The 19,507-nt window shown below is 56.8% G+C and overlaps 4 protein-coding genes across 4 annotated transcripts; 2 read left to right on the plus strand and 2 right to left on the minus strand.

Moving 5' to 3' along the window:
• Positions 1-3,039: 3,039 nt before the first annotated feature.
• Positions 3,040-5,060, plus strand: TRIREDRAFT_22532 (basic-leucine zipper transcription factor). The gene is made up of 2 exons (XM_006965863.1): positions 3,040-4,102; positions 4,165-5,060. The coding sequence occupies exons 1-2, from the start codon at positions 3,208-3,210 to the stop codon at positions 4,968-4,970; spliced, it is 1,701 nt and encodes a 566-aa protein (XP_006965925.1). The 5' UTR covers positions 3,040-3,207; the 3' UTR covers positions 4,971-5,060.
• A 731-nt stretch (positions 5,061-5,791) lies between these two features.
• TRIREDRAFT_63093 (uncharacterized protein) lies at positions 5,792-8,425 on the minus strand (the record flags this gene model as incomplete). The annotated part of the gene is made up of 5 exons (XM_006966103.1): positions 5,792-6,154; positions 6,410-6,530; positions 6,681-6,743; positions 6,966-7,693; positions 7,808-8,425. The coding sequence occupies 5 exons, from the start codon at positions 8,423-8,425 to the stop codon at positions 5,792-5,794; spliced, it is 1,893 nt and encodes a 630-aa protein (XP_006966165.1).
• Positions 8,426-9,194: 769 nt separating this feature from the next.
• Positions 9,195-11,028, minus strand: TRIREDRAFT_78792 (uncharacterized protein; the record flags this gene model as incomplete). Its single annotated transcript, XM_006966104.1, has 2 exons — positions 9,195-10,413; positions 10,481-11,028. The coding sequence occupies 2 exons, from the start codon at positions 11,026-11,028 to the stop codon at positions 9,195-9,197; spliced, it is 1,767 nt and encodes a 588-aa protein (XP_006966166.1).
• Positions 11,029-14,336: 3,308 nt separating this feature from the next.
• TRIREDRAFT_62964 (uncharacterized protein) lies at positions 14,337-19,163 on the plus strand (the record flags this gene model as incomplete). The annotated part of the gene is made up of 6 exons (XM_006965973.1): positions 14,337-14,669; positions 14,772-17,756; positions 17,814-18,224; positions 18,378-18,425; positions 18,483-19,004; positions 19,062-19,163. The coding sequence occupies 6 exons, from the start codon at positions 14,337-14,339 to the stop codon at positions 19,161-19,163; spliced, it is 4,401 nt and encodes a 1,466-aa protein (XP_006966035.1).
• Between the last annotated feature and the right edge of the window lie 344 nt (positions 19,164-19,507).

Below are 19,507 nucleotides of genomic sequence, written 5' to 3' on the forward strand. Positions count from 1 at the left end.
GGCGACCAAGCGGCAAGTTGGGGGATGGAAGGAGGGCCTACTATTGATGATACCTACCTTCCATTGTTAATGAGACACCGCAGCCTCATATTATTATTGTTCAGCTGCAGAAAACCACCTGATTCAATTTGGGGGGCTATTGACGCATGATATGGAAGACGATCTGATGGAGCTGGATGCAAATCAGGGGGACCCAGTGACATGAATGAATCGCAGTGATGATTCCACAGTATGTATGTACATAGAACACGAAACTACAGCAAATGCTCGCCAGTCAGTCATTTCCCAAAAAGGACAACGATTCAAGGCGCCGGCATCTCGGTCCTTGAGCAAGCTGCGGATGGTTATGTCAGAGGCAAATGTTTGGCTGAATGATCCGCACACCACTTGGGATTGGCACAGCCACAGAACAGCTAGCCGAGGAATGATTGGATCAGCAGTGATTCCAAGACTGACCGAGTACAGTAAGGCATTGAGGAGGTATTACTAGTTGAAGACGGGACGCTTTGAGGGTGGACAGGTATGGAGATGCAACGGCGAACGGCAATGGACGGCCTGCTTCAATGGCCAAACAAACAGCTCTACCATGAAACCAACGCTGCTCCACGGTCTCGGCGGAACCACATCGCCTTTCGAGAAATTTACTCGTTAGAGGTAGACTGCATCATCATTGGACACTGTGAATATCGTACTTTGCACTTCCTTCCCTGTAAAAATGCATGATACATGGGAGTCAAAAATAGAAGCATCGCACGCGTTATGCCGCATAGCCTTGAGAGCCTTGGACAGTTTCAGCTGGACAGGTAGCCAGAGGAATGCTGAATCAGGGCTTTGACATTGGAACATGCTCACCAGGGCAGCAGCGGCCAGGCATTCACTCATTGATTGACGAGTTCAAGTCGAGAAAGCCGTCTACTAATACAAGACTGCAGACGAGGCACTCCGCCCAGTGGGAACTTGAGAAGCAGCAAGCTCACTGCCGACTCAGCCGCTACCCAGCCGGCAAGACGGCATGTCAATCACGGACAGCCAAGAGGAGGATTCAGACGGTGGTGGCAGGATGCAAGACCTGGCCATCGATGCGGAGCGGTGCTGGTACTTCGTACATGCCAATGCTTGGTTCGGTCTGGATGCTGTTACGTGGGCGGCGACCTCAGCCACAGTCGAAACCTGAAAACTGAGCGGTGGGAGAAATTGCTTCGACTTGGACCAGGCCTTGGCATTGTGACGAGGTGCGGCCTCAGGGTGACACCAGCGACCTTGGTTGGAAGAGCTCGAGACCCGACACCAGTGGCTCTTCAGCTCATGAAACCTAAGCTCTCATGATGAGACAGACGAGCATGTTGAGCAGATCTTGTTTCGCAATTTTTAATGGAGCCACGACTCGGCTCGCCTCATGGAAACCAGCCAAGGCAATGCTCGACAGGAGAACGAGTTCTCGCAGAAGGGGAAAATGGCCGGCATGAGCCAATCAGGGGAGCAGCGAATCGCCTCGCCAGGGACGATTGCCAGCCAATGAAGAGAAGCTCGCGGTGAAACACTGCCACCACCATCAAATCTCAACCAACGAGCGTCGGACGAGTTGGCGAGAACGAGAGCGACCATATCACGTGAGGCTTGGTTGACTCAGCAAGTCGGAGACCGAGGAGTCCATCCATCAGGATTTCGGTGCCGGTGCGAATGCTAATACCAGGTGGTTTGGATTGTGGGAAAGGGCTGCACAGCCACCAGGCCGGTGGGGAGACGGTCTGCCGAGTATTGAGGGCGACTTGGGCGCGACAAGAAATCTCTTGGAGATGCTGTGTGGCAGCTAGAGGGACATGAAGTACCGTCAAAGTAGAGCCTTGGATTTATGCTAGCCTCCTCGAGGAATGATTACGCACCGTCGGGCAGTTGAGCAGCCCGAAGGAGCGGAACAAGCTCGTTGCTCGTGCGATTATAAGGAGACTTTAACTAACACTACGATAATATTATCTGTAGATAGTCCTACAAATAATACGACCTATTGGGCTTTTGTTTGGGGATGGCTAGGGGTCTGGGTTGCAAGCGAAAGCGATGCAGCCACGGAGCCGGAGATGGAGCATTTGCACGTGGGTGACCATGTGCAGACTTCATGGCCGTGGGCCGGTTGTGGTACAGTATTGAACGCGGAGGATGGATCAGCCAGATCAGCCATATCCAGCGCCGTGTGTGTCGTTCTTTGCGCTTCCATCGAGCTGGTAGTCGTCGTAGTGATAGCATCACAATCGCCGTCTTCTTTCTGTCGTGATTGACAGCTTCCTCCCATGCGCGCGCTCGCTCGCTCGCTCTGGCGTCGTGGCTGCTTCGTCGGTTCGTTTCGTCAGCCCTGCGCATCTCCGAGCCTTTTGGCTGGCCGTTCGGTTGGCGCACCCGGGCCGGACATGGCTTTATCAGGAATGAGCTCGCGGGCGTCGAGAGCAGCAGAGACGGGGAGTGGCCGGAGCAGCAGCGAGTGGACCGCGGCAGGGCAGGCAGGCGTCGTCATCGCCCGCGGCCAAGGAGCGGGTTTGCGGGTGTCAGAGAGGAGCAGAGCAAGCAGAGGAGCAGAGGCTGCAAAAGATCCATCGCGCACTTGGGCCCAAAGCGGCCAAAGGCCTGCGCCTAGTGGTTGCGCCGTGGTGGCCGCTCACTGCATTAAATGCCCAGGGACACAAAGGCTTACGCGTCCACTGCCCGCACCCCCGCCGTATCCCTGCACTGCCAGCCGCCAAGGGGCCTCCGCGCATCCCCTAAACCCGCCCCAGCTGTGCTCAATGCTGGTAATGGGTCGGGCGTCTTCCAGGCGACGGACGGGCCTGTGCCAGCGCCTGTGCCTCGCCTGTGCCTGCTGGAGAAGTGCTCCAGTGCTGTGCTGTAACTGTACTGTAGCAGGGGAGCGCTAGCGAGGCGCCCCGGCCGAACATTGATCCCCAACCTCGAGGCACCAGCCCAGCCCGCCCATCCATAATATCGCCTCTCCCCCAAATCTGCTCCATCCCCATCGTCCGACACCTGGACTCTCTCTCTCTCTCGACTCTCCCTCCCGCATCCTCCCTGCATCTCCGTCTTGTCATCAACCAGCATCTCTCATTCCATCATTTGCATGAAGCGCGCTTCCACTCTTCACATCATCTGCTAAACCCAGCAAAGCCCTCACCATCGCCTCGAGCCGACCACGACCGCGCTTCCGCCGGCTCATCCGCCATCATGTCGGACAACAACGTTGACCTCGATTCTCTGCTCGATCTGTCCGCGTACGATGGCATGCCCAGCTTTGGCTCGCCCTCGCTGTCGCCATCCATGTCGCCGTCCTCCTCGTCCAAGCCCATCTTCGCCAGCCCAGTCACTGCCGCCGTCACGACGCCCAGCGTGATGACGACCCAGAGCCTGAGCGGGCCGAGCCACAACTACGACATGTACCGCCAGCAGACGGGCTTCGTGCCTGGCGCCATCGCCAATACGATGGCCGTCAACGAGTCGGGCAACCTCGGATACCAAGATTTCGGAAGCCTCGACTTCCTTACCAACGAAAGCGAAATGTTCGACTTCAACGTGTCGCCCTCGCAGAGCACCATGGGACCCTCGGAGGCGCTCGACTTTGCGTCGCCGCCCAACACCCAGCTCTTTGCGACCATCAACCCCAGCAACATTGAGCAGGGCTCATCCAACGTCTCTCCCTCCTCCACGAGCCAAACGAGCACCGTCGGCCGTCTGTGGCCCGGCGCACACTCCCAGGCTGCCATGGCGAAGGCCCATGCCCAGCAGAGGCAGCAACAGCACATGATGCAGCAGCAGCAGGTGCAGCGCCAGCCCGGTCAGCCCGCCCAGCAGAAGCCTCGCGCAAAGGTGCCGCCAAAGACGGACCCCATTGTCGAGCAGAAGATCAGCCAGCTGCTTCAGAAGATGCGGGCCCAGCCTGCGTCTCCGCCCTCCGACAGCTCCACGCCCTCGGCCCACCTGGCCAAGGCCAAGAAGGATGAGGAAGAAATGGACGAGGACGAGCGCCTCCTGGCTAGTGAGGAGGGCAAGAAGCTCAGCAGCAAGGAGCGCAGACAGCTTCGCAACAAGGTCTCAGCCCGAGCTTTCCGCTCAAGAAGAAAAGGTAAGATATTTCCACTGTTCGAAAATGGCCAACACGATGCAGTCATACTGACAAGGTCGCAGAATACATTACGCAGCTTGAAGCCGAAGTCTCCAGCAAAGTCACAGAAAACAATGACCTGCGTGCGCAGAACCGTGCCCTCCTCGAGGAGAACGAGCGCCTGTCTGGCCTGACTCGCATGCTTCTCGCGTCTCCTTCATTCTCCAGCTTCCTGGACAAGCTGAGCTCAGAATCATCCGTGGCTGCCCAGCCGCAGGTCAAGGCGGAGCCGCAACAGTCACCAGAGCAGCGAGCTGTCAAGGACGTCAACCCGTTTGGCTCCCAGGCTTCTCAGCAGCAGATTGGCATGGCCATGCTCCCTGAACAGAACCTCGACTTCTCCATGTTCAATGCCGTCGACCCGTTCTACCAGCCTCAGGTGTTCGTCGTCGAGACTACGGAGGTGCCCTCGTCTATCGAGTCCTCCATCCTGTCGGGCAAGACGTGCAGCTTTGTCGAGCAGGCCTTCCAGTCTGACGACGACAAGGTTGAGGTTCCCACCATTGAGCGACCGGTCGAGAAGGCCCCTGTCGCCAAGGCGGAGTCTGCACCCGTCGACGAGGAGTTTGAGGCTGATCCCGAGTTTGCCCTCTTCCACACCGAGTCTGCCTCATCCTGCCCCATATCTAATGACCTGGACACCGAAAGCCTCTCACATGTCGACATCTTTGGCGGTATTGAGCCCGAGAAGATGCTGTCAAGGATCGAGCTCGTCAACGCTACCGAAGAGGAATACACTGCCGCCTTCGCCATGGCCCGCGTACAAAGCATCAGCGCCAGCATAGGGTCAGTAGTATCAAGATTAGAGCTCTTGACTAGGGACCTCTAAAGAGCAGACACCCGGCTACGGAATGGCTCTTTAGATCTGCGACTTTTGCTTTCATTTGTATCTTTCCTCGTGGCCCTCCTTTACAACAGCAGGGCCGACATGTACAGGGCAAGGAACCGGGTAGCGGAAACGGCGCGTTGGGTTTTTTTTTTAACTTGATTTTCTTGCTTGGGATTTACATTTTTGGGACACATTGGGATTGCGACCATATTCATGGGACTGGCTTGAAGTTGCCTCTCTCCTTACTTACTGTGTATGATTCGGATTAGAGTGGAAGTGAACATAAAAACAATGCACAAGTTATTTATTCCGCTCATTAGCTCGATTAATTCTTGATGACTGTTTGACAGTGAGCAGCTAGAGTAGCAGTGATGATGAGCAACAGAATTGTTGTTCAAGGGACTGCTTTGTGTTATATATGATTACCTACTTGCTTCTACTTCTGAATTCGATACTGAAGTGATGGTGACAGTATAGACTGAGATTGAAAATGCTGGTAGGTATCTATCTTACTTTGATCAATATGGCAAGGGTTATATGCACCTTTCAGACCCAGCTCTTTGGGACAAAGGACAGCGTTGCCGGCGGTGACACCCGTGAACCATGCCAGTATTAGAGAACAAAAGATGGCTGAATAGTATCAAAGGGGCCATGTCCATTCACACATTTCTCACCCAACAAGCCACGCCATGAGTTCCATTATAATGTTTGTTCTAATATTTTTCTCTCATGTGCCCATTAAACCGTCATCACATTACGCAGGTACACATGTAGATAAGGCAACAACCTTCTCACCCCCCTGTCCTCCCATTCCCATCCCTCTACCGTATCGAAAACACCTCCTCCCTCCCGCCATCCTCCTCCCCAACCCATCCCTCCCCATCCATAAGCCCATGCACATAACACTCTCCCACAAGAACCCAGCTCCCACCACCACCACCAGCCGGAGCAGCATCATCATCATCATCCGAGCCGCGCGACACCTCACGCAGCAAGAACGGCGTCTTGCCTCCGCGCAGAATGACCACCACGTCGCCCTCCTGCAAGGCATCCGGCCCAAGCACAAAGTATCCTCCGCGCGTGATCGCAAAGCGGCGGTAGCGCGTGATGAGGGTCGCTTCGTGGCTCCATTTGAAGGGGTCGCCCGTGAGGGAGAGGGCGTGAATGGCGGGGGAGACGGAGGTCTTTTGCGCGGAGAAGGAGGTTGAGAATGATGATGCTGAGAGGGAATTTGCTTTTTCGTAAAAGGCGGACATGATGTTGTTGTTGCTGTCTTTTCCATTACCTTTATTGCCATTGCTGTTGGTGGAGGGTGAAGGGGACCTGATGCGCTGAGATGATGATGTATTACTAGGAAAGGAGGGAAATGTCTGGGAGGGGGATAATAGGGGCGAGGGAGATGGCGATGAGGAGGAGGAGGACGGGATCGCGTAGCGCACGAGGTAGGCTGCTCCGCTGGCGAGCCATTCGTTGGGGGAGACGGACGAGTAGGGCCGCGAGCGGTCCATGCCTGTGCAGGCGTTGGTGAGGGTCTGGATGAGGGCGAAGAAGGCGGATTTGCTGTGGTCCGGCTCCGACGGCTCAGGGGCAGCAGCAGGAGATGATGATGATGATGATGATGATGATGCTGACGTCGTTCGAGAAGGAGGGGATCGGGATGGTGATGAGGCGGTCGCGGTGGATCTGAGGTAAGGGGGGTATATGCGGGACAGGGTGAACGTCTGGAAGCCGCAGATTTGCTTCCAGAGGACTTCCATGGGGTGTGTCCGGGGGCTGTATTGGTCGCTTTGGCTGTTTCGGCGCTGCTGTATGACTCGGCTGTGTTGGTGATGGCTGCCTCTCGCCGTGTCTCTATTCACGGGGACAGTATTGCTGTTATAGTTGCTGCTGCTGTTGCTCCCGCTGCTAGGCGTCCGTCCATGACTGTGAGGCCGAAACCGAGGAGACCCATGATTGCCGCCTTGCTGTTGTTGCTGCTGCTGCTGTTTCCAATACTTCCTCTTGGGCCCCTGATCGTCCTGCCGGACCTGAAACGCCGTCCCGTAAATCGTCCACGAATGCCGCTCCACGACATCGACCCTGATGCCCCGGATATGCAGCACCCTCGCCTCCTCATCGATCCTCAACTCGGGCCTCGTGTCCCCAGACGCCCGATGCGGCACCGCCGGCGACCCGAGGATGTGCATCGGCAGGTCCCGCCAGTCGGGCACCCACGACGGCAGATCCAGCTCCCGCTCGTTGCCCGGCGCGCGCCTCCTGTTGTTGGGCCGGCTGTGGTGCGTCGCCGACAGCATGAGGAGGTCGTGCGCGCCCCTGAGCCCTCGCACCGCCACGTCAAAGTAGACCTCCTCAACGCTCTTGGAGTAGTCCGCCACCAGCTCGCGCAGCTCCTCGCCGCCCTTGGTCAGGGAGAAGTGGCCCAGGAAGGCGTACACGTGGTCGCGCGGGTCCTGCGCGAGGAGGTGCCGCGCGCGGTGCAGCTCGTAGGCGAAGTTGCCCCTGTTGTGGAACTGGTCGTACGCCTCGGCGGGCTCGACGAAGCGCTGGTGCAGGTAGCGGATGTTGGAGGTGCCGATGAAGAAGCGCGTGCGCAGGTGGTGGTATCGCTCGTTGAGGATGCCCGCGACGAAGGAGAGCGTGTCCCAGTCCATCTCCGTGTCGCCCCAGTAGAGCGTCGCCGGGGCCGTGGTGCCAATCTCTTGGACGATCCATATCCGGTGGAACTTGGGGGAGCTTCAGTGTCAGACGACGTTGATGAGGCTACTAGAAACGAAAGATGGTTGTATCGACAAAGGGGGAGTGAGTGCGTGTGTGTGTATCTCCTCGTATATACTCACCCACGGCAACTTGGTCAGCTTCGCCAGAGGAACCCATCTCTCCGCGCTCTGCATCGCCAGATGCTCCTCATGCGCAATCTTGAACGCCTCGTGCGCCTCCTCGTCCCTGAACACGCCATCCAGATGATGCACCATCCGCACCGCGTCCGCCGCAACGCCATCGACATCCCTGCCCAGCCACACGAGCACCTTGCTCGCGTTCTTGTACACGGCGTTCATGAGCTTCACCTGCTGGCTGCGCTCCGCCACGTCGTCCTGGTTGATGCATATCTGGTCCGCCCACAGCCGCCGCGCCCGGTCCGGCAGCCGGACCCTCACCAGCGCATCCCGGATGCTCTGCGTCAGAGGCAGGACGGCGCCGTCACAGAGGAGCGTGAAGAGCCGGTCGCTCGTGCCCCAGACGTAGGAGATTGCTTCGTAAGGGGCCAGCTCGGCGGCATTTGCTGGGTCGAGGCTCCCGAGCTGGAGGCTTCCGACTAAGGGGTCGGAGCCGGAGCCGGGCTGTAGGATGAGGAAGCGGACGGACTTGGTTCCTGCGATGGGATTGTAGACGTATCGCTGGTCTTGGGGGATGTGGAGGGACTGTTTGGGGCGAGGCGGCAGGGGGTTGTGATCCATGGATGATGGTGGTGGTGGTCTGTCGGGTCTGAAGCCACGCCGCTTGACGGGCTTCTTTGCGTGACGCGAGAAGAGAGACTGGAGCTGCGACGCTGTTGCGCGTGGCCTCAGATGCCCGCCGACGCTGTTGTCGAGAAGACCGCTTGGATCTTGCAAGCCACGCCGTCTCCTGAGCTTCACGCGTATGCCACGCCAATTCTGCAACGCAAATGGCGCCGATCGACTGCTGCTGCCCTTGTTCCCAGTGAACGAAGCCTGTCGAGGAATGCGACGCATGTTCTGACTCGAAGCATCGAGAGCTGGTCCATCTGAGAGGCAGCGATCCATCGTCTGGCAGGCATCAGTAGTGCGGCGCTATATGTACGGAGGTGGAGAGGGGATTCCGTCCAACAGCGGCTCTGCTGCTGCTGCAGCTGCATGTCATGCCGCTTGACTCACTCAGGCGCCAGTTCTGGTTGCACTTCTTACATGTTGCCGTCTTTCAAGGATTAGGCATGGCTCGCTGACGCATGGATGATAGTAGCTCACAGAGGGCGCACGAACAGGAGGGGAGTCGAGCCCTGCTGATTGGGGGACAGCATACCGGAATGGTGGAAGCAGGCAAGTCATGTTGAGGAGAGAGGCGAAGAGACGGACAAACAACAAGAATATACCCTATCAAACGATTCTGTCCTGGCTATCGCGTCATCACCGCACGGTCTGTACAGGCATACCGAGCACCTAGTAGATGATGGGAGTGCCCAATCTCACAGCTTCTCATCAAATAGCTCTAGACAGTCTCGCGGACTCTGACCGGTTCCGCCGTCACCATGGCAATGTCATCATCGTCCTCAGACCGCCGCGGATACGGATCTCCCCCCATCACCACGGCGCCGCTCGCTGTTGGCGGCCCATCTTTCAGCTCCCAGCTGCCCGTCCTTTCGTGCGCCGTCCCACGCTTCGTGACCGTCACATCAGCATCGCTGGCCATCTTACCTGTTCCTTTGAAGCCACCCGGCGAAGCGCTGCGCACGCTGGGCTTTGGTGTACGCCTTTTAAAAGTGCAGACTCCAAAGAAGTAGAGAGCGAGTGCGAGGAGGCCAGTCACGCCCAGAGTCACCATGGCGCCAATGACGCCAGCAACAGGCGCACTGAGAGACGACTTCTTTGACGGATCGGAAGAGTCAGAGATGGAGGGTGAGGATCGCGCGTCGCACCACGATGCAAAAATGGCGCGACAAGAGCTGCACCACTGCGAAGAGTCCTGGGAGAAGCGCTGAAGCTGGCCCAGGAACGTCGTGAAAGGCATGACTTGGCTATCGGAGCTGTTGGACGACAGAGGGTAGACGGAAAACGGCTCGCCAACATCGGCATTGGCTCGATACGTAAACCGGACCATGAACTCCTGCGGCGCCGGAAGCGCAGAGGTGTCGCCCGAATGATGGCCGAGCAGCTCGATGATCATGGCCGATCCGGGCTCCGGAAGAGTGGAGAACGGCCCCGAGAGCAGATTGGATCCGGAGTAGAGCCCCATGAGGGAGAAGAAGGCCATCATGGGCTCAAACGAGCCAAACATGAGCGTGAGCTTGCTGCCATCACTTCCTATGGTGGCGCCGCTGAGCGAGCTCGCAATCTGCATGCCAAGCGTCTGGCCAGCAATGGTGGTGATGTTGTTGTAAGTGAAGTTTGGGACGCCGCTCAGGGTGTCTCCGTTCATGGCCCGCTCCAGTTCAAAAGCGTTGGCCTTGAGCACGCCAACCGTGGTGTTGGCGAATCCCAACCCTGCATTGACCGTCTTGTTGTGAGTGTTCATGTAGTTGACATACTCGTAGATGTTGTAGGCATTCCAGTAGTTGACCGCGCCCTTGGGTATAGTGCCGTTGAGGGGAGGCGTGGCAAAGAGGGATCTGTATAGGCTCTCGGTTGACCTGAAGCGGCCCATGGGATCGGTCTGCTTCATGACATTTACATTTGTATCCCAGGCCCAGCAGCCGACGGTGCCTTGGATGCTTTGTGTCAAAGCAGCATGTCAGCATACACAAGGCAGATGAGGAAGACGCGGACTGAGCCACTCACGCTACTGATGCCGAGTCTGACGCGGACAGAGTCTCAATGTTGGGATATTGGTATCCCCCAAGAGGGTAGTCGACTGGGTCGGAGCCAGACACAACATCCTCTGCCATCTGAGAGCCTCCAGCAAAGCTGTTGAACGAGCTTTCGGTTGGGGGGTATAGGCCCTGGAGAAAAGCCACGGCGCCTCCAGCAACCCACTCGTCTGTCTGCGACAGGATGGTGAGCTGGTTGTTGCTAATGGCATCTCTGGCTATGCCTTGGATCGTCGTGTTCTCCGTAGAGTTTGAGAGGAGAGTAGAGTTGGCAGCGCCCAAGTAGCGATTGCGAAAGGCGCTCCCTTGCCTCCACATTTGTCGGGCTCCCATGGGCGTGAGGACGTTATCCAGGCCTCCCAAAGTCGGCGTCTTTTCGCCATGATTGATGTATGCAACGACTGCCCAGACCTTGGTGTCGAGAGGCTCATCAGACTGCGCCGAGGTACCAAGGCTCAGCACCGCTATCGCCAGCAAGATGGAGAGCCTGCATTGGCTCGGCACCGAAAAGGACGCCATGCTGCTGTGAAGTGTGAAAGGACCACTGTCTGCAGGCTGGTGGCCTATGGATCATGGAAGTGAGTCCTGCTGGGATAGAGCTCTGAGTGAAGGCGAAAAAGACACAAGAGCGAGAAGAGAGTGCTTCTGGGGCCAGAGATTATGTGCTCACGGTGAAACGGTGATGGAGGAGAGGACATCTCATATTAAACAGACCACATGTCGAACTCAAGCCTCCCCCCCGTCAAGAGAAGCCGTCAACTCCGACCCCAGAAGAGTCAAGAACCCAGTTCAAGCCCTCAGTTCGTCCCGCCAAGCTTGTCAGCCACCCATCGAATGGTGTAGTAAGAAGCTCCAAGACGCCCAGGAAAGCAGCGAGACGCAGCTGTGAGCAGCTCGTCAAGCCCGCATCAAGCTACTTTCCGCTGTTGGAGCTCCGCACCAAACAAGCTTAGAGCTGGAGCAAAGCACGACACCCTCAGCCATGGGAACCAACGAATCCCAGCGCGCTCCAGGCGGCCTCGTCTGGCCGTTTTAGCGGGTGGCTGATCCCGCGCATTCTGACGGAAGGATTCGAAGCGGCATCAAATGGGATGGAGGTCTCGAGGAGGGGAGGAGGGGCCGGTGACAGGACGTCGAAGCTGGTCGAGTGAGGGAGAGGAAGCCGTTGCTCAAAGTCAATGCCATCCTTGTCTCCGTGCTTCGGCCATGCTGGATGCGCGAGAGTTGACGGCTCGTGGCTTGCAGAAGCTGTTGTTGCTTGGACGCTTGCGGCCAAGCTTCGAGCGTTTGTGGAAGAAAGGTTCGAACTTTGACGCGCCAATGACGACTGGGGAGGTGTGGAAGTACTTTGGTGTTTGTAGCCCACGATGACGTCGGAGCCGAGTCGAACAGCGCGATATGCTGTGTTGAAACGGAGGCGTTTCAGAGAGCTTACATCGATTATTCGGAAGAATTTAAGGGGAGCGTCGTGATGATGATTTACTCGGAATCACATGTCGAGGATTTTTGTGTTCATGTTTGATTGTCTTCATTGAGAGTTTGCACGCGAGGTGGGTGTAAGTCGGGGATAAACCGCAATCCTTGAGCGCGGAGATACCACCACCACCACCCTCGTTGCTCCATAAATGAGATAGGGTCCACTAGGTATTTACGAAAATAATCACTGTGACGGAGACGAATTTTTACAGCAATTCAGGCTGGAAATAGCCATCGAACAAACAGTGTCATCTTGTACACCTATACTCCGCAGCGGCGCTGTTCATCCTCCAGAAGATAGTGACCCCGCTTGTTCTAAGCCCCTCTGTTGAACGTTTATAGGATAGGATAAGGCTACCTCCACCATCGCCCGCCCATGGGAAGCGGATCACCGCTTCAAACGGTTCCATGGTCTAACGGTTATGACTGCGGATTCTGATTCCGCCAGCGAGGGTTCGACTCCCTCTGGAACCTATTTTTGCCTTTTCTGCCATGGATTCTCTTCTTTTTGCCTCGTCGCTTTCAAACAAAATGCCTTACTGCAGGTAGACTGTCGATGTATTCGCGATGGCATCGCTTGTAACTTTTGTCTTGGTTAAGCCGTGAAGATTTACGCCGAGCGACTGTTAACAGCAGATTGGAGACAATGCTTGTTGCATAAATTTTTTTCTAGGGTTGTTTGTCATTTCCAGTTCTCTTTTCCTACGGCGTCTTCCCATGTAATGGATCTTCTCCTTTCCTTGGCTCTTCCTTTACTAGTGGCCAAACAACAACCTACCCTATGTCATAGCCAGGTATTAATCCTTGCGTGCATCGATGTGTTGACTCCTTCTTCATCAGTCCCGAGACTTCCTCTTCGAAGCATTACGAGGGCAATCATCACGGCACGATGTCTGTCCAGAAAGCGCCTACAGATCCAAAGCATACCCTCGGATGTCAAGATTGATCACCCAAGGATGACAGATGCTGGCGTGGGGGGATCTCGGCAGATTGGCCAACACCATGTGCTGATCAGCATCGAATAGACCTTGATCTTATCAATCTCTGCCCCTTCCAGGTTCCAGACAAGCGTATAATTCATATTGCCTCAGGCAGCAGCAAAAAAAGCGCGGCTCTCAGGCAAGTCGAAGGCAACTCCGTGCGAAGCTGGAGCTGGTGGCGGGTTGCCGTCATTTCCCTCCCTTGCTTGCCTTCAATGTCGCACTGCACCGTGTGCCTGATTCGCCAGATGTTGCTTTGCTACCTACATGTAGTATCGAGTCGTGATGAAGCCTTAAAGAGCGACTTTGGCTAACAGGTATTCACAAGAGACTGCGTCCGTTGATCATCAATGCTTAATCTATCAAATGATGAACGTCTCTCGCTTTGGCCTCCGTATTCAAGACGACATCGTGCATGACTGACTGCAACACAGGCGCTCAATCTCAACCAACTTTTCCGTTTTGTGTGGAGCAGATGCGGATCCACAGCCTAAGCCGCCTTTGGCCTTTCCCTTGCATTAGAGGCGCAAAGCGATTTCGATTCAGCTGATCAGAAGGAGGCAAAGCGGCCGCCAGCCACGTGCACTGAAAGGGAAAAGAAGACGAGATCTGGATGTTGCTGCACACCAGCAAGATGGGAGGAAGTAGGGAGACGAGGTACAAGGGATTTTGAAACAATATACTACCTAGGTATGTAGCAGAGGAGAGGTCGTCAATACTGAAGATGCTCGGCAAGAGCAACAAAGATGAAGAAGGCGGAAAATAACCGATGGATGCCCAGAGGCGCAAACGACGGGAGCTCAACCCAACCTGGAACTTCCAGGTTCGCCTCGGGCAGATCCCTGCTCAGTGCATGCATAGCGCTGCACCTCGCTCCGTCCAGCGCTTGGAATGGCCTGACGCTCGCGACTGGTGAGCCCACTGGCCGCTGACGCCCGCTGCGAGGTACCAAATACAGCGGCGATGGAAGCCATCGACTTTTAGCGATCGCACCTCAGAGGCTCTACCTCCTACTAGTACTAGCAGTCGTCCGGCAGCCGCAATTTCTCCGCACCATAACCTGGAACCCCTACAGGCTCGAGTTCCAGTGGACGCACTCCCTGTCTGTCGCACGGCACCAAGCACCAGACCTGGCTGCACTTGAGCACAAGCACTGCATCTCGCACACCCACACAAGAGCATCTCGGCTCTGTACGATTCGAGCACGTCGCGCGCCTTGCGAAACCACCGGGCTAAGGAAAGAAAAAAGAAAAAGAAATCAGAGACAGAGAGGCAGACTACGAAATCCTTCCGCCTGGTCGCATCGCGCCCATCGTCCCCATTCGCCGCTCGATGGCCCAGCCGCATGCTGCGTGCTGAAACTCGCCCGCCATGTCAGCCGTCGCCATCGCAGAGCCGTCCGAGGCGCTGAAGGAGCCGCAGCAGCAGCAGCAGGCCGACAACCACATCGACGAGCCCGCCAAACAGCCCGCCTTCCTGCACTCGCCGCCCGATAGCAACGATGCCGGCAAGTCGGAGTCGAGCGACTCGGAGCTGAGCGACCTGGACGACGAGCCGCCGATCGAGGATGCGCCGACGCTGCCCCCGGATCTCGGCCATCAGCTCGACGACGACATTGGCGATGTCGTGCCGGACCATTGGTCGTCTGGCAACGTGCCCGTCTTCCGGCCGACCATGGACCAGTTTAGGGACTTCCGCCGCTTCGTATGTCGTTCTCCCACCCCGGGCTCCCAACCGCCTCTGCCTCTGCCCTCCTCTCCGTCCGCCTTGTTCTTGTCCGCTAACCACTGACCCTTGCCCAAACAGATGACAAAGGTCGACAGCTATGGAATGAAGTCTGGGATCATCAAGGTCATCCCGCCGGCCGAGTGGTTGGATGCACAGCCACCCCTCGACGATCTCGTAAAGCAGATCCGAGTCCGCGAGCCAATCAAGCAGGACATCATGGGGTCCAACGGCACTTACCGCCAAGTCAACATCCTCCACGGACGATCCTACAACATCCCGCAATGGAGGCAGCTCTGCGAGCAGAGCGAGCATCAGCCTCCCGCCAGGCGTGGAGAGAGGCGCGCCAATGCGGACAAGCCCAAGCCCGCGCGGCGCCCTGCTGCCCCCAAACCTGCCAACACTACGACCACCACCCCGAGGACTCGCGGAAGAGGGCGGCCTCCCAAAAACAGGGCGAAGCAGAAAAAGGATGAGGAGAGCCGGCCCATGACGCCTGTCTCGCCAAAGGTCGAGGCCGACGGCGCAGGAGATGAAGTGGTGGACTCCATCGAGAAGGAGCTGGGCACCGAGGTGGACGACGAGGACGATTCTCAACCGACCGTCCGAAGAATGGGTGGTGTTCGGCCCGCCAAAGCAAAGATTCAGTCTACCTCGGCGCGCCGCAAGTACAGTCGCCGAGAAGGCTCCGCAGTCATTGACGAGGCTGCGTTCAAGGATTTCGACTACCGAATGGACATTTCCGAGTACACACCTGAGCGATGCGAAGAACTGGAGCGTGTGTACTGGAAAACCCTGACGTATGCACAGCCGCTCTACGGCGCCGATCTGATGGGCACGCTGTTCGACGACAGGACCGAGATTTGGAACCTGAACAAGCTGCCAAACCTCCTGGATGTCCTTGGCACAAAGGTACCCGGCGTCAACACGGCATACCTCTATCTCGGCATGTGGAAAGCGACCTTTGCGTGGCACCTGGAGGATGTCGATCTCTACAGCATCAACTACTTGCACTTTGGCGCTCCGAAGCAGTGGTACAGCATTTCACAGGCCGACGCTCGGAAGTTCGAGAATGCCATGAAGAGCATCTGGCCCGCCGATGCCAAGGCCTGCGACCAGTTTCTCAGACACAAGGCTTTCCTCATCTCACCGCAGCACTTGCAGCAAAACTACGGCATCAAGGTCAACAAGGTCGTTTCATATCCCGGCGAATTTGTCGTCACCTATCCTTACGGATACCATTCCGGCTACAACCTAGGATACAATTGCGCCGAAGCTGTCAACTTTGCTCTCGACTCCTGGCTCGAGATGGGAAAAATTGCCAAAAAGTGCGAGTGTGCTCAAGCACAAGACAGTGTTTGGGTCAATGTCTACGAGATCGAGCGAAAACTGCGAGGAGAAGAGACCGAATACGAAGAGACTGAGGATGAAGAAGACGACGAAGATGAGGACGATGACGATGAGCTCTCCGGGCTTCCCACTCCTCCTGCGGGCCACGCTGTGAAGTTCAAGGACGCGAGCCGCAAGAGGAAGCGCGGCAGGGCGGATAAGGGGGGCAAAGCCAAAGTCAAGAAGATCAGGCTGCGACTCAAAGTCAAGGCCGAGCCGCCCTGTTGCTTGTGCCCCAACGATGTCCCGAACCTGGAAGTTCTGCCAACCGACGACGGCAGAAAGGCTCATCGCCTGTGCGCCCTCTACATTCCCGAGACATACATCGACACGGTGGAGGGGAAAGAGATTGTCTCCAATGTCGACGCCGTGCACAAGGACCGGCTGGACCTCAAATGCTTGTTCTGTCGATCGAAGCGCGGGGCTTGTTTCCAGTGCTCTCAGAAGAAATGCGCGAGGGCATATCACGCAACGTGTGCTGCGGCCGCGGGAGTGTTCACCGAGGAACAAGAGGTTCCCGTTTTTGGTGAAGACGGAACGGAGTACAAAGAGCAAGCCTTTGAGTTCAGCTGCCGCTTCCACCGTATCAAGCGCGATAAGAAGCTGGATGGTGAGGCTCTAGAGGAAGATGCCCGCATCCTGAAGGCCGCCGAGGCCCTCCGGAAGGGAGACATCTGCCAGCTGCAATATCACAAGGGTGACATATTCGCCGGCCTGGTGGTGGAGAACAGATCGGATGAGCGCATGTTACTCGTCGACGTCCTTCCACATGGCGACCGAGTCGAGGTTGAATGGAAATGGCTTCTGCTCCCAGACCCAGCCGACTACCACCTACCCAAGGCGTCGGCCAACGCCATCCCTCTCCCATCTTCACAGAAGGCAAAGGACAAGCTCAATGCCAAGCGTCATCAGGGTGATGACAAGCCGCGCAAGGGCGATGCCTTCATCGAGGGAGACTATACCTGGGCGGAGTTTCACACCAACGAAGCCGCCAACAAGCAGCAGACCAAGGTCGATCTTAGCAAGCAAGACCAGGTCTGGTATTATCTCGGCAAGAACTCGACCGATGCCAAAGCGCAGTACACCGAAGACCCGACAAAACCACGGCACAACCCCAAGGGCAATTTCCTGGACACGCTTCCGAAGCCACCCAAGCCCGTGCCTGTGCGCCAAACATATCAGCAGAGGGCCTACGGAATACCTGGCCCATACAATCACCCGGGTGCTTTTGCAGGCCACATGACGATGCCGATGAATGGTGCGGGCGTGGAGAGGCCATACGTCTACCAGCCAAGGACCCCTGTGGGATACAACCACGCACTTCCCGGCACATACTCCTTCCAAGGAACTACGGCTCCTCCTCCTCCCACCTTCCAGCAGTATCAGCCCTACACAGTGCAGCGGTTTGACCGCATCATCGGGCCAAATGAGATGCCTCGAGCTCACGTGCCACCGCCGCCGCCGCCGCCTCCTGCTCCCCCGCAGCAGCAGCAGCAGCAGCAGCCACATTCACCAGCTTTCCCAACGACCTGGGCGGCAGGGCCCCCAGGAGCTTACCCAGGCCACAGGGGTGCTCCATCCACACACAACTCGCAACAATACAGCAAGCCAACTTGGCAGGTTCATTCCTCGGTGTATCAGAAGTACCCTTTCTTCCAAGTTAATCACAACAGGCAAGTTCTTGCGGATCGTCGCTGTTTGACGACTATTGCTAATCGTGATTTTCACAGGGAGGCAACCAGATACCGAACACCGTATATGCCATGGGGAGGGTTCACCAACGGGTACGAGGGCGATCTGAGAGCACACCTGCTAGCAAATAGACACGACGCTCTCCGACGGGCATCCTCGACGGCAATGCCCTCAGGCGGCTCCTCGGGACCGTACCAGGCGCATCCCGCTGCAGCTGTACCATATAATGGCCCAACGGCTTCAGCAGGACAGCAGACAGGGCCGCTGGCGCAGCAGTCGAGCTCAGGGCTCCCTGCACCAATTCTTGGAACTGCCAGCCACCAGTACCATCCGGCGATCAAAGCACAGTACAGGAATATGATCCAGCAACAGCCGGCTCAGCCACCACAGCCCAGCCAGCAGCAGCCCAGCCAGCAGCACCCGGCACAGCAGTACCCGGCACAGCAACAGCCTGTACAGCAACAGCCTGTACAGCAACAGCAACAGCAACAGCCCAGCCAGCAACAGCCCAGCCAGCAACAGCCCAGCCAGCAACAGCCCAGCCAGCAACAGCCCAGCCAGCAACAGCCCAGCCAGCAACAGCCCAGCCAGCAACAGCCCAGCCAGCAACAGCCTAGCAAGCCCAAGCCAACCCCTGCCCCCAAGTCGTACAAGGTTGGCTTACCCGCAGCCGTCAGTCTTTCGTTGAAGTCGACTAAATCCGCAATGCAGGTTCCAGCTAAACAATCCCCAGTGCCCCTACCAGCAAACTTCCTGGCCGCCATGACCTCTTCTCCCAGTGCTACCGCACCCTCCTCAGCCAAGCACTCGCCTCTTCGGCAGGTAAGCCCCGCGGCCGCCTCTCCCACCACAAAAGCAGCCGTGGCATCCTCTGCGCCATCTTCTCAAGAAACGGGAACCTCCACTGGCCCCACGGCAAAGCCTGCCCAACAAGCTCCAAGGATATCAACAACGCCAGTGCCGCTCCCCAAGTTTGCAATGTCATACCAAGGAAATGCGGTGGTGCCTCCGGCGTCACCAGCTGGAGTCACAACGCCGAACTTGTCGCAGCCTGCACAATCAGCCCCTTTGGCACAGCAAGGCCAAGGTGCCGTTGCGCCCCAGAGGCCGGCAGATACTCTTCGACAAGCCACAATCTCAGTCAACGAGGCTGCAAGTCATACTACCCAAAACGCGCACTTGGACAAACATACTTCTACAGCTTCGATGCCAACTTTCACGCCGTTACAGCAGGTCAAGGATGATCAGTCCAGTCCACCTCGTTCTTCGCAGCCGCTGTTTCGGCACGAGCCTGAGGGATTCCCAGATGTCCCGGGTTGCGAATCTATGGAATTTGTCGAACGGATGATGGAGAATCTGAGAAAGGCATCCCAGCGGCAGAGAACAGGCTGAATTGAGGGCTCGATGATATCAAGCGGCAATTTTCGACTCTCCTTTTTTTCAAGCAGCGGCAAACCAAGTCCGTCGCCTGTTTGTCTACGCATATACAAACTTTTTTTTTTCTTTCCCTTTCATCCCTCTGTTCCCACTTCTCACTTTGCTTTCCTCCCATGAGGAGTACTTTTTTTTCTGGTCAGATACACCATGATTTACCAAGGTTACGTAATTACGTCTTACGACCCGGTCGATGAGAATCAGGGGAATTCATTATGGACCTGTATGTTTGTGTTAACTTTCGCGCGTCTTGAAACTTTCATCCGGCGTTGGGGAGAGGAGGAGTACTGGCGAGAGGCTTA

Source organism: Trichoderma reesei (assembly GCF_000167675.1).
Source record: "Trichoderma reesei QM6a unplaced genomic scaffold TRIREscaffold_11, whole genome shotgun sequence".
In the NCBI taxonomy this organism is placed as follows: Eukaryota; Fungi; Ascomycota; class Sordariomycetes; order Hypocreales; family Hypocreaceae; genus Trichoderma; species Trichoderma reesei.

Coding starts and splice junctions, on each gene's coding strand:
- TRIREDRAFT_22532 (XM_006965863.1), top strand. CDS start 3,208: ATGTCGGACAACAACGTTGACCTCGATTCTCTGCTCGATCTGTCCGCG. Junction 4,103..4,164: donor TTTCCGCTCAAGAAGAAAAG/GTAAGATATTTC, acceptor ACAAGGTCGCAG/AATACATTACGCAGCTTGAA.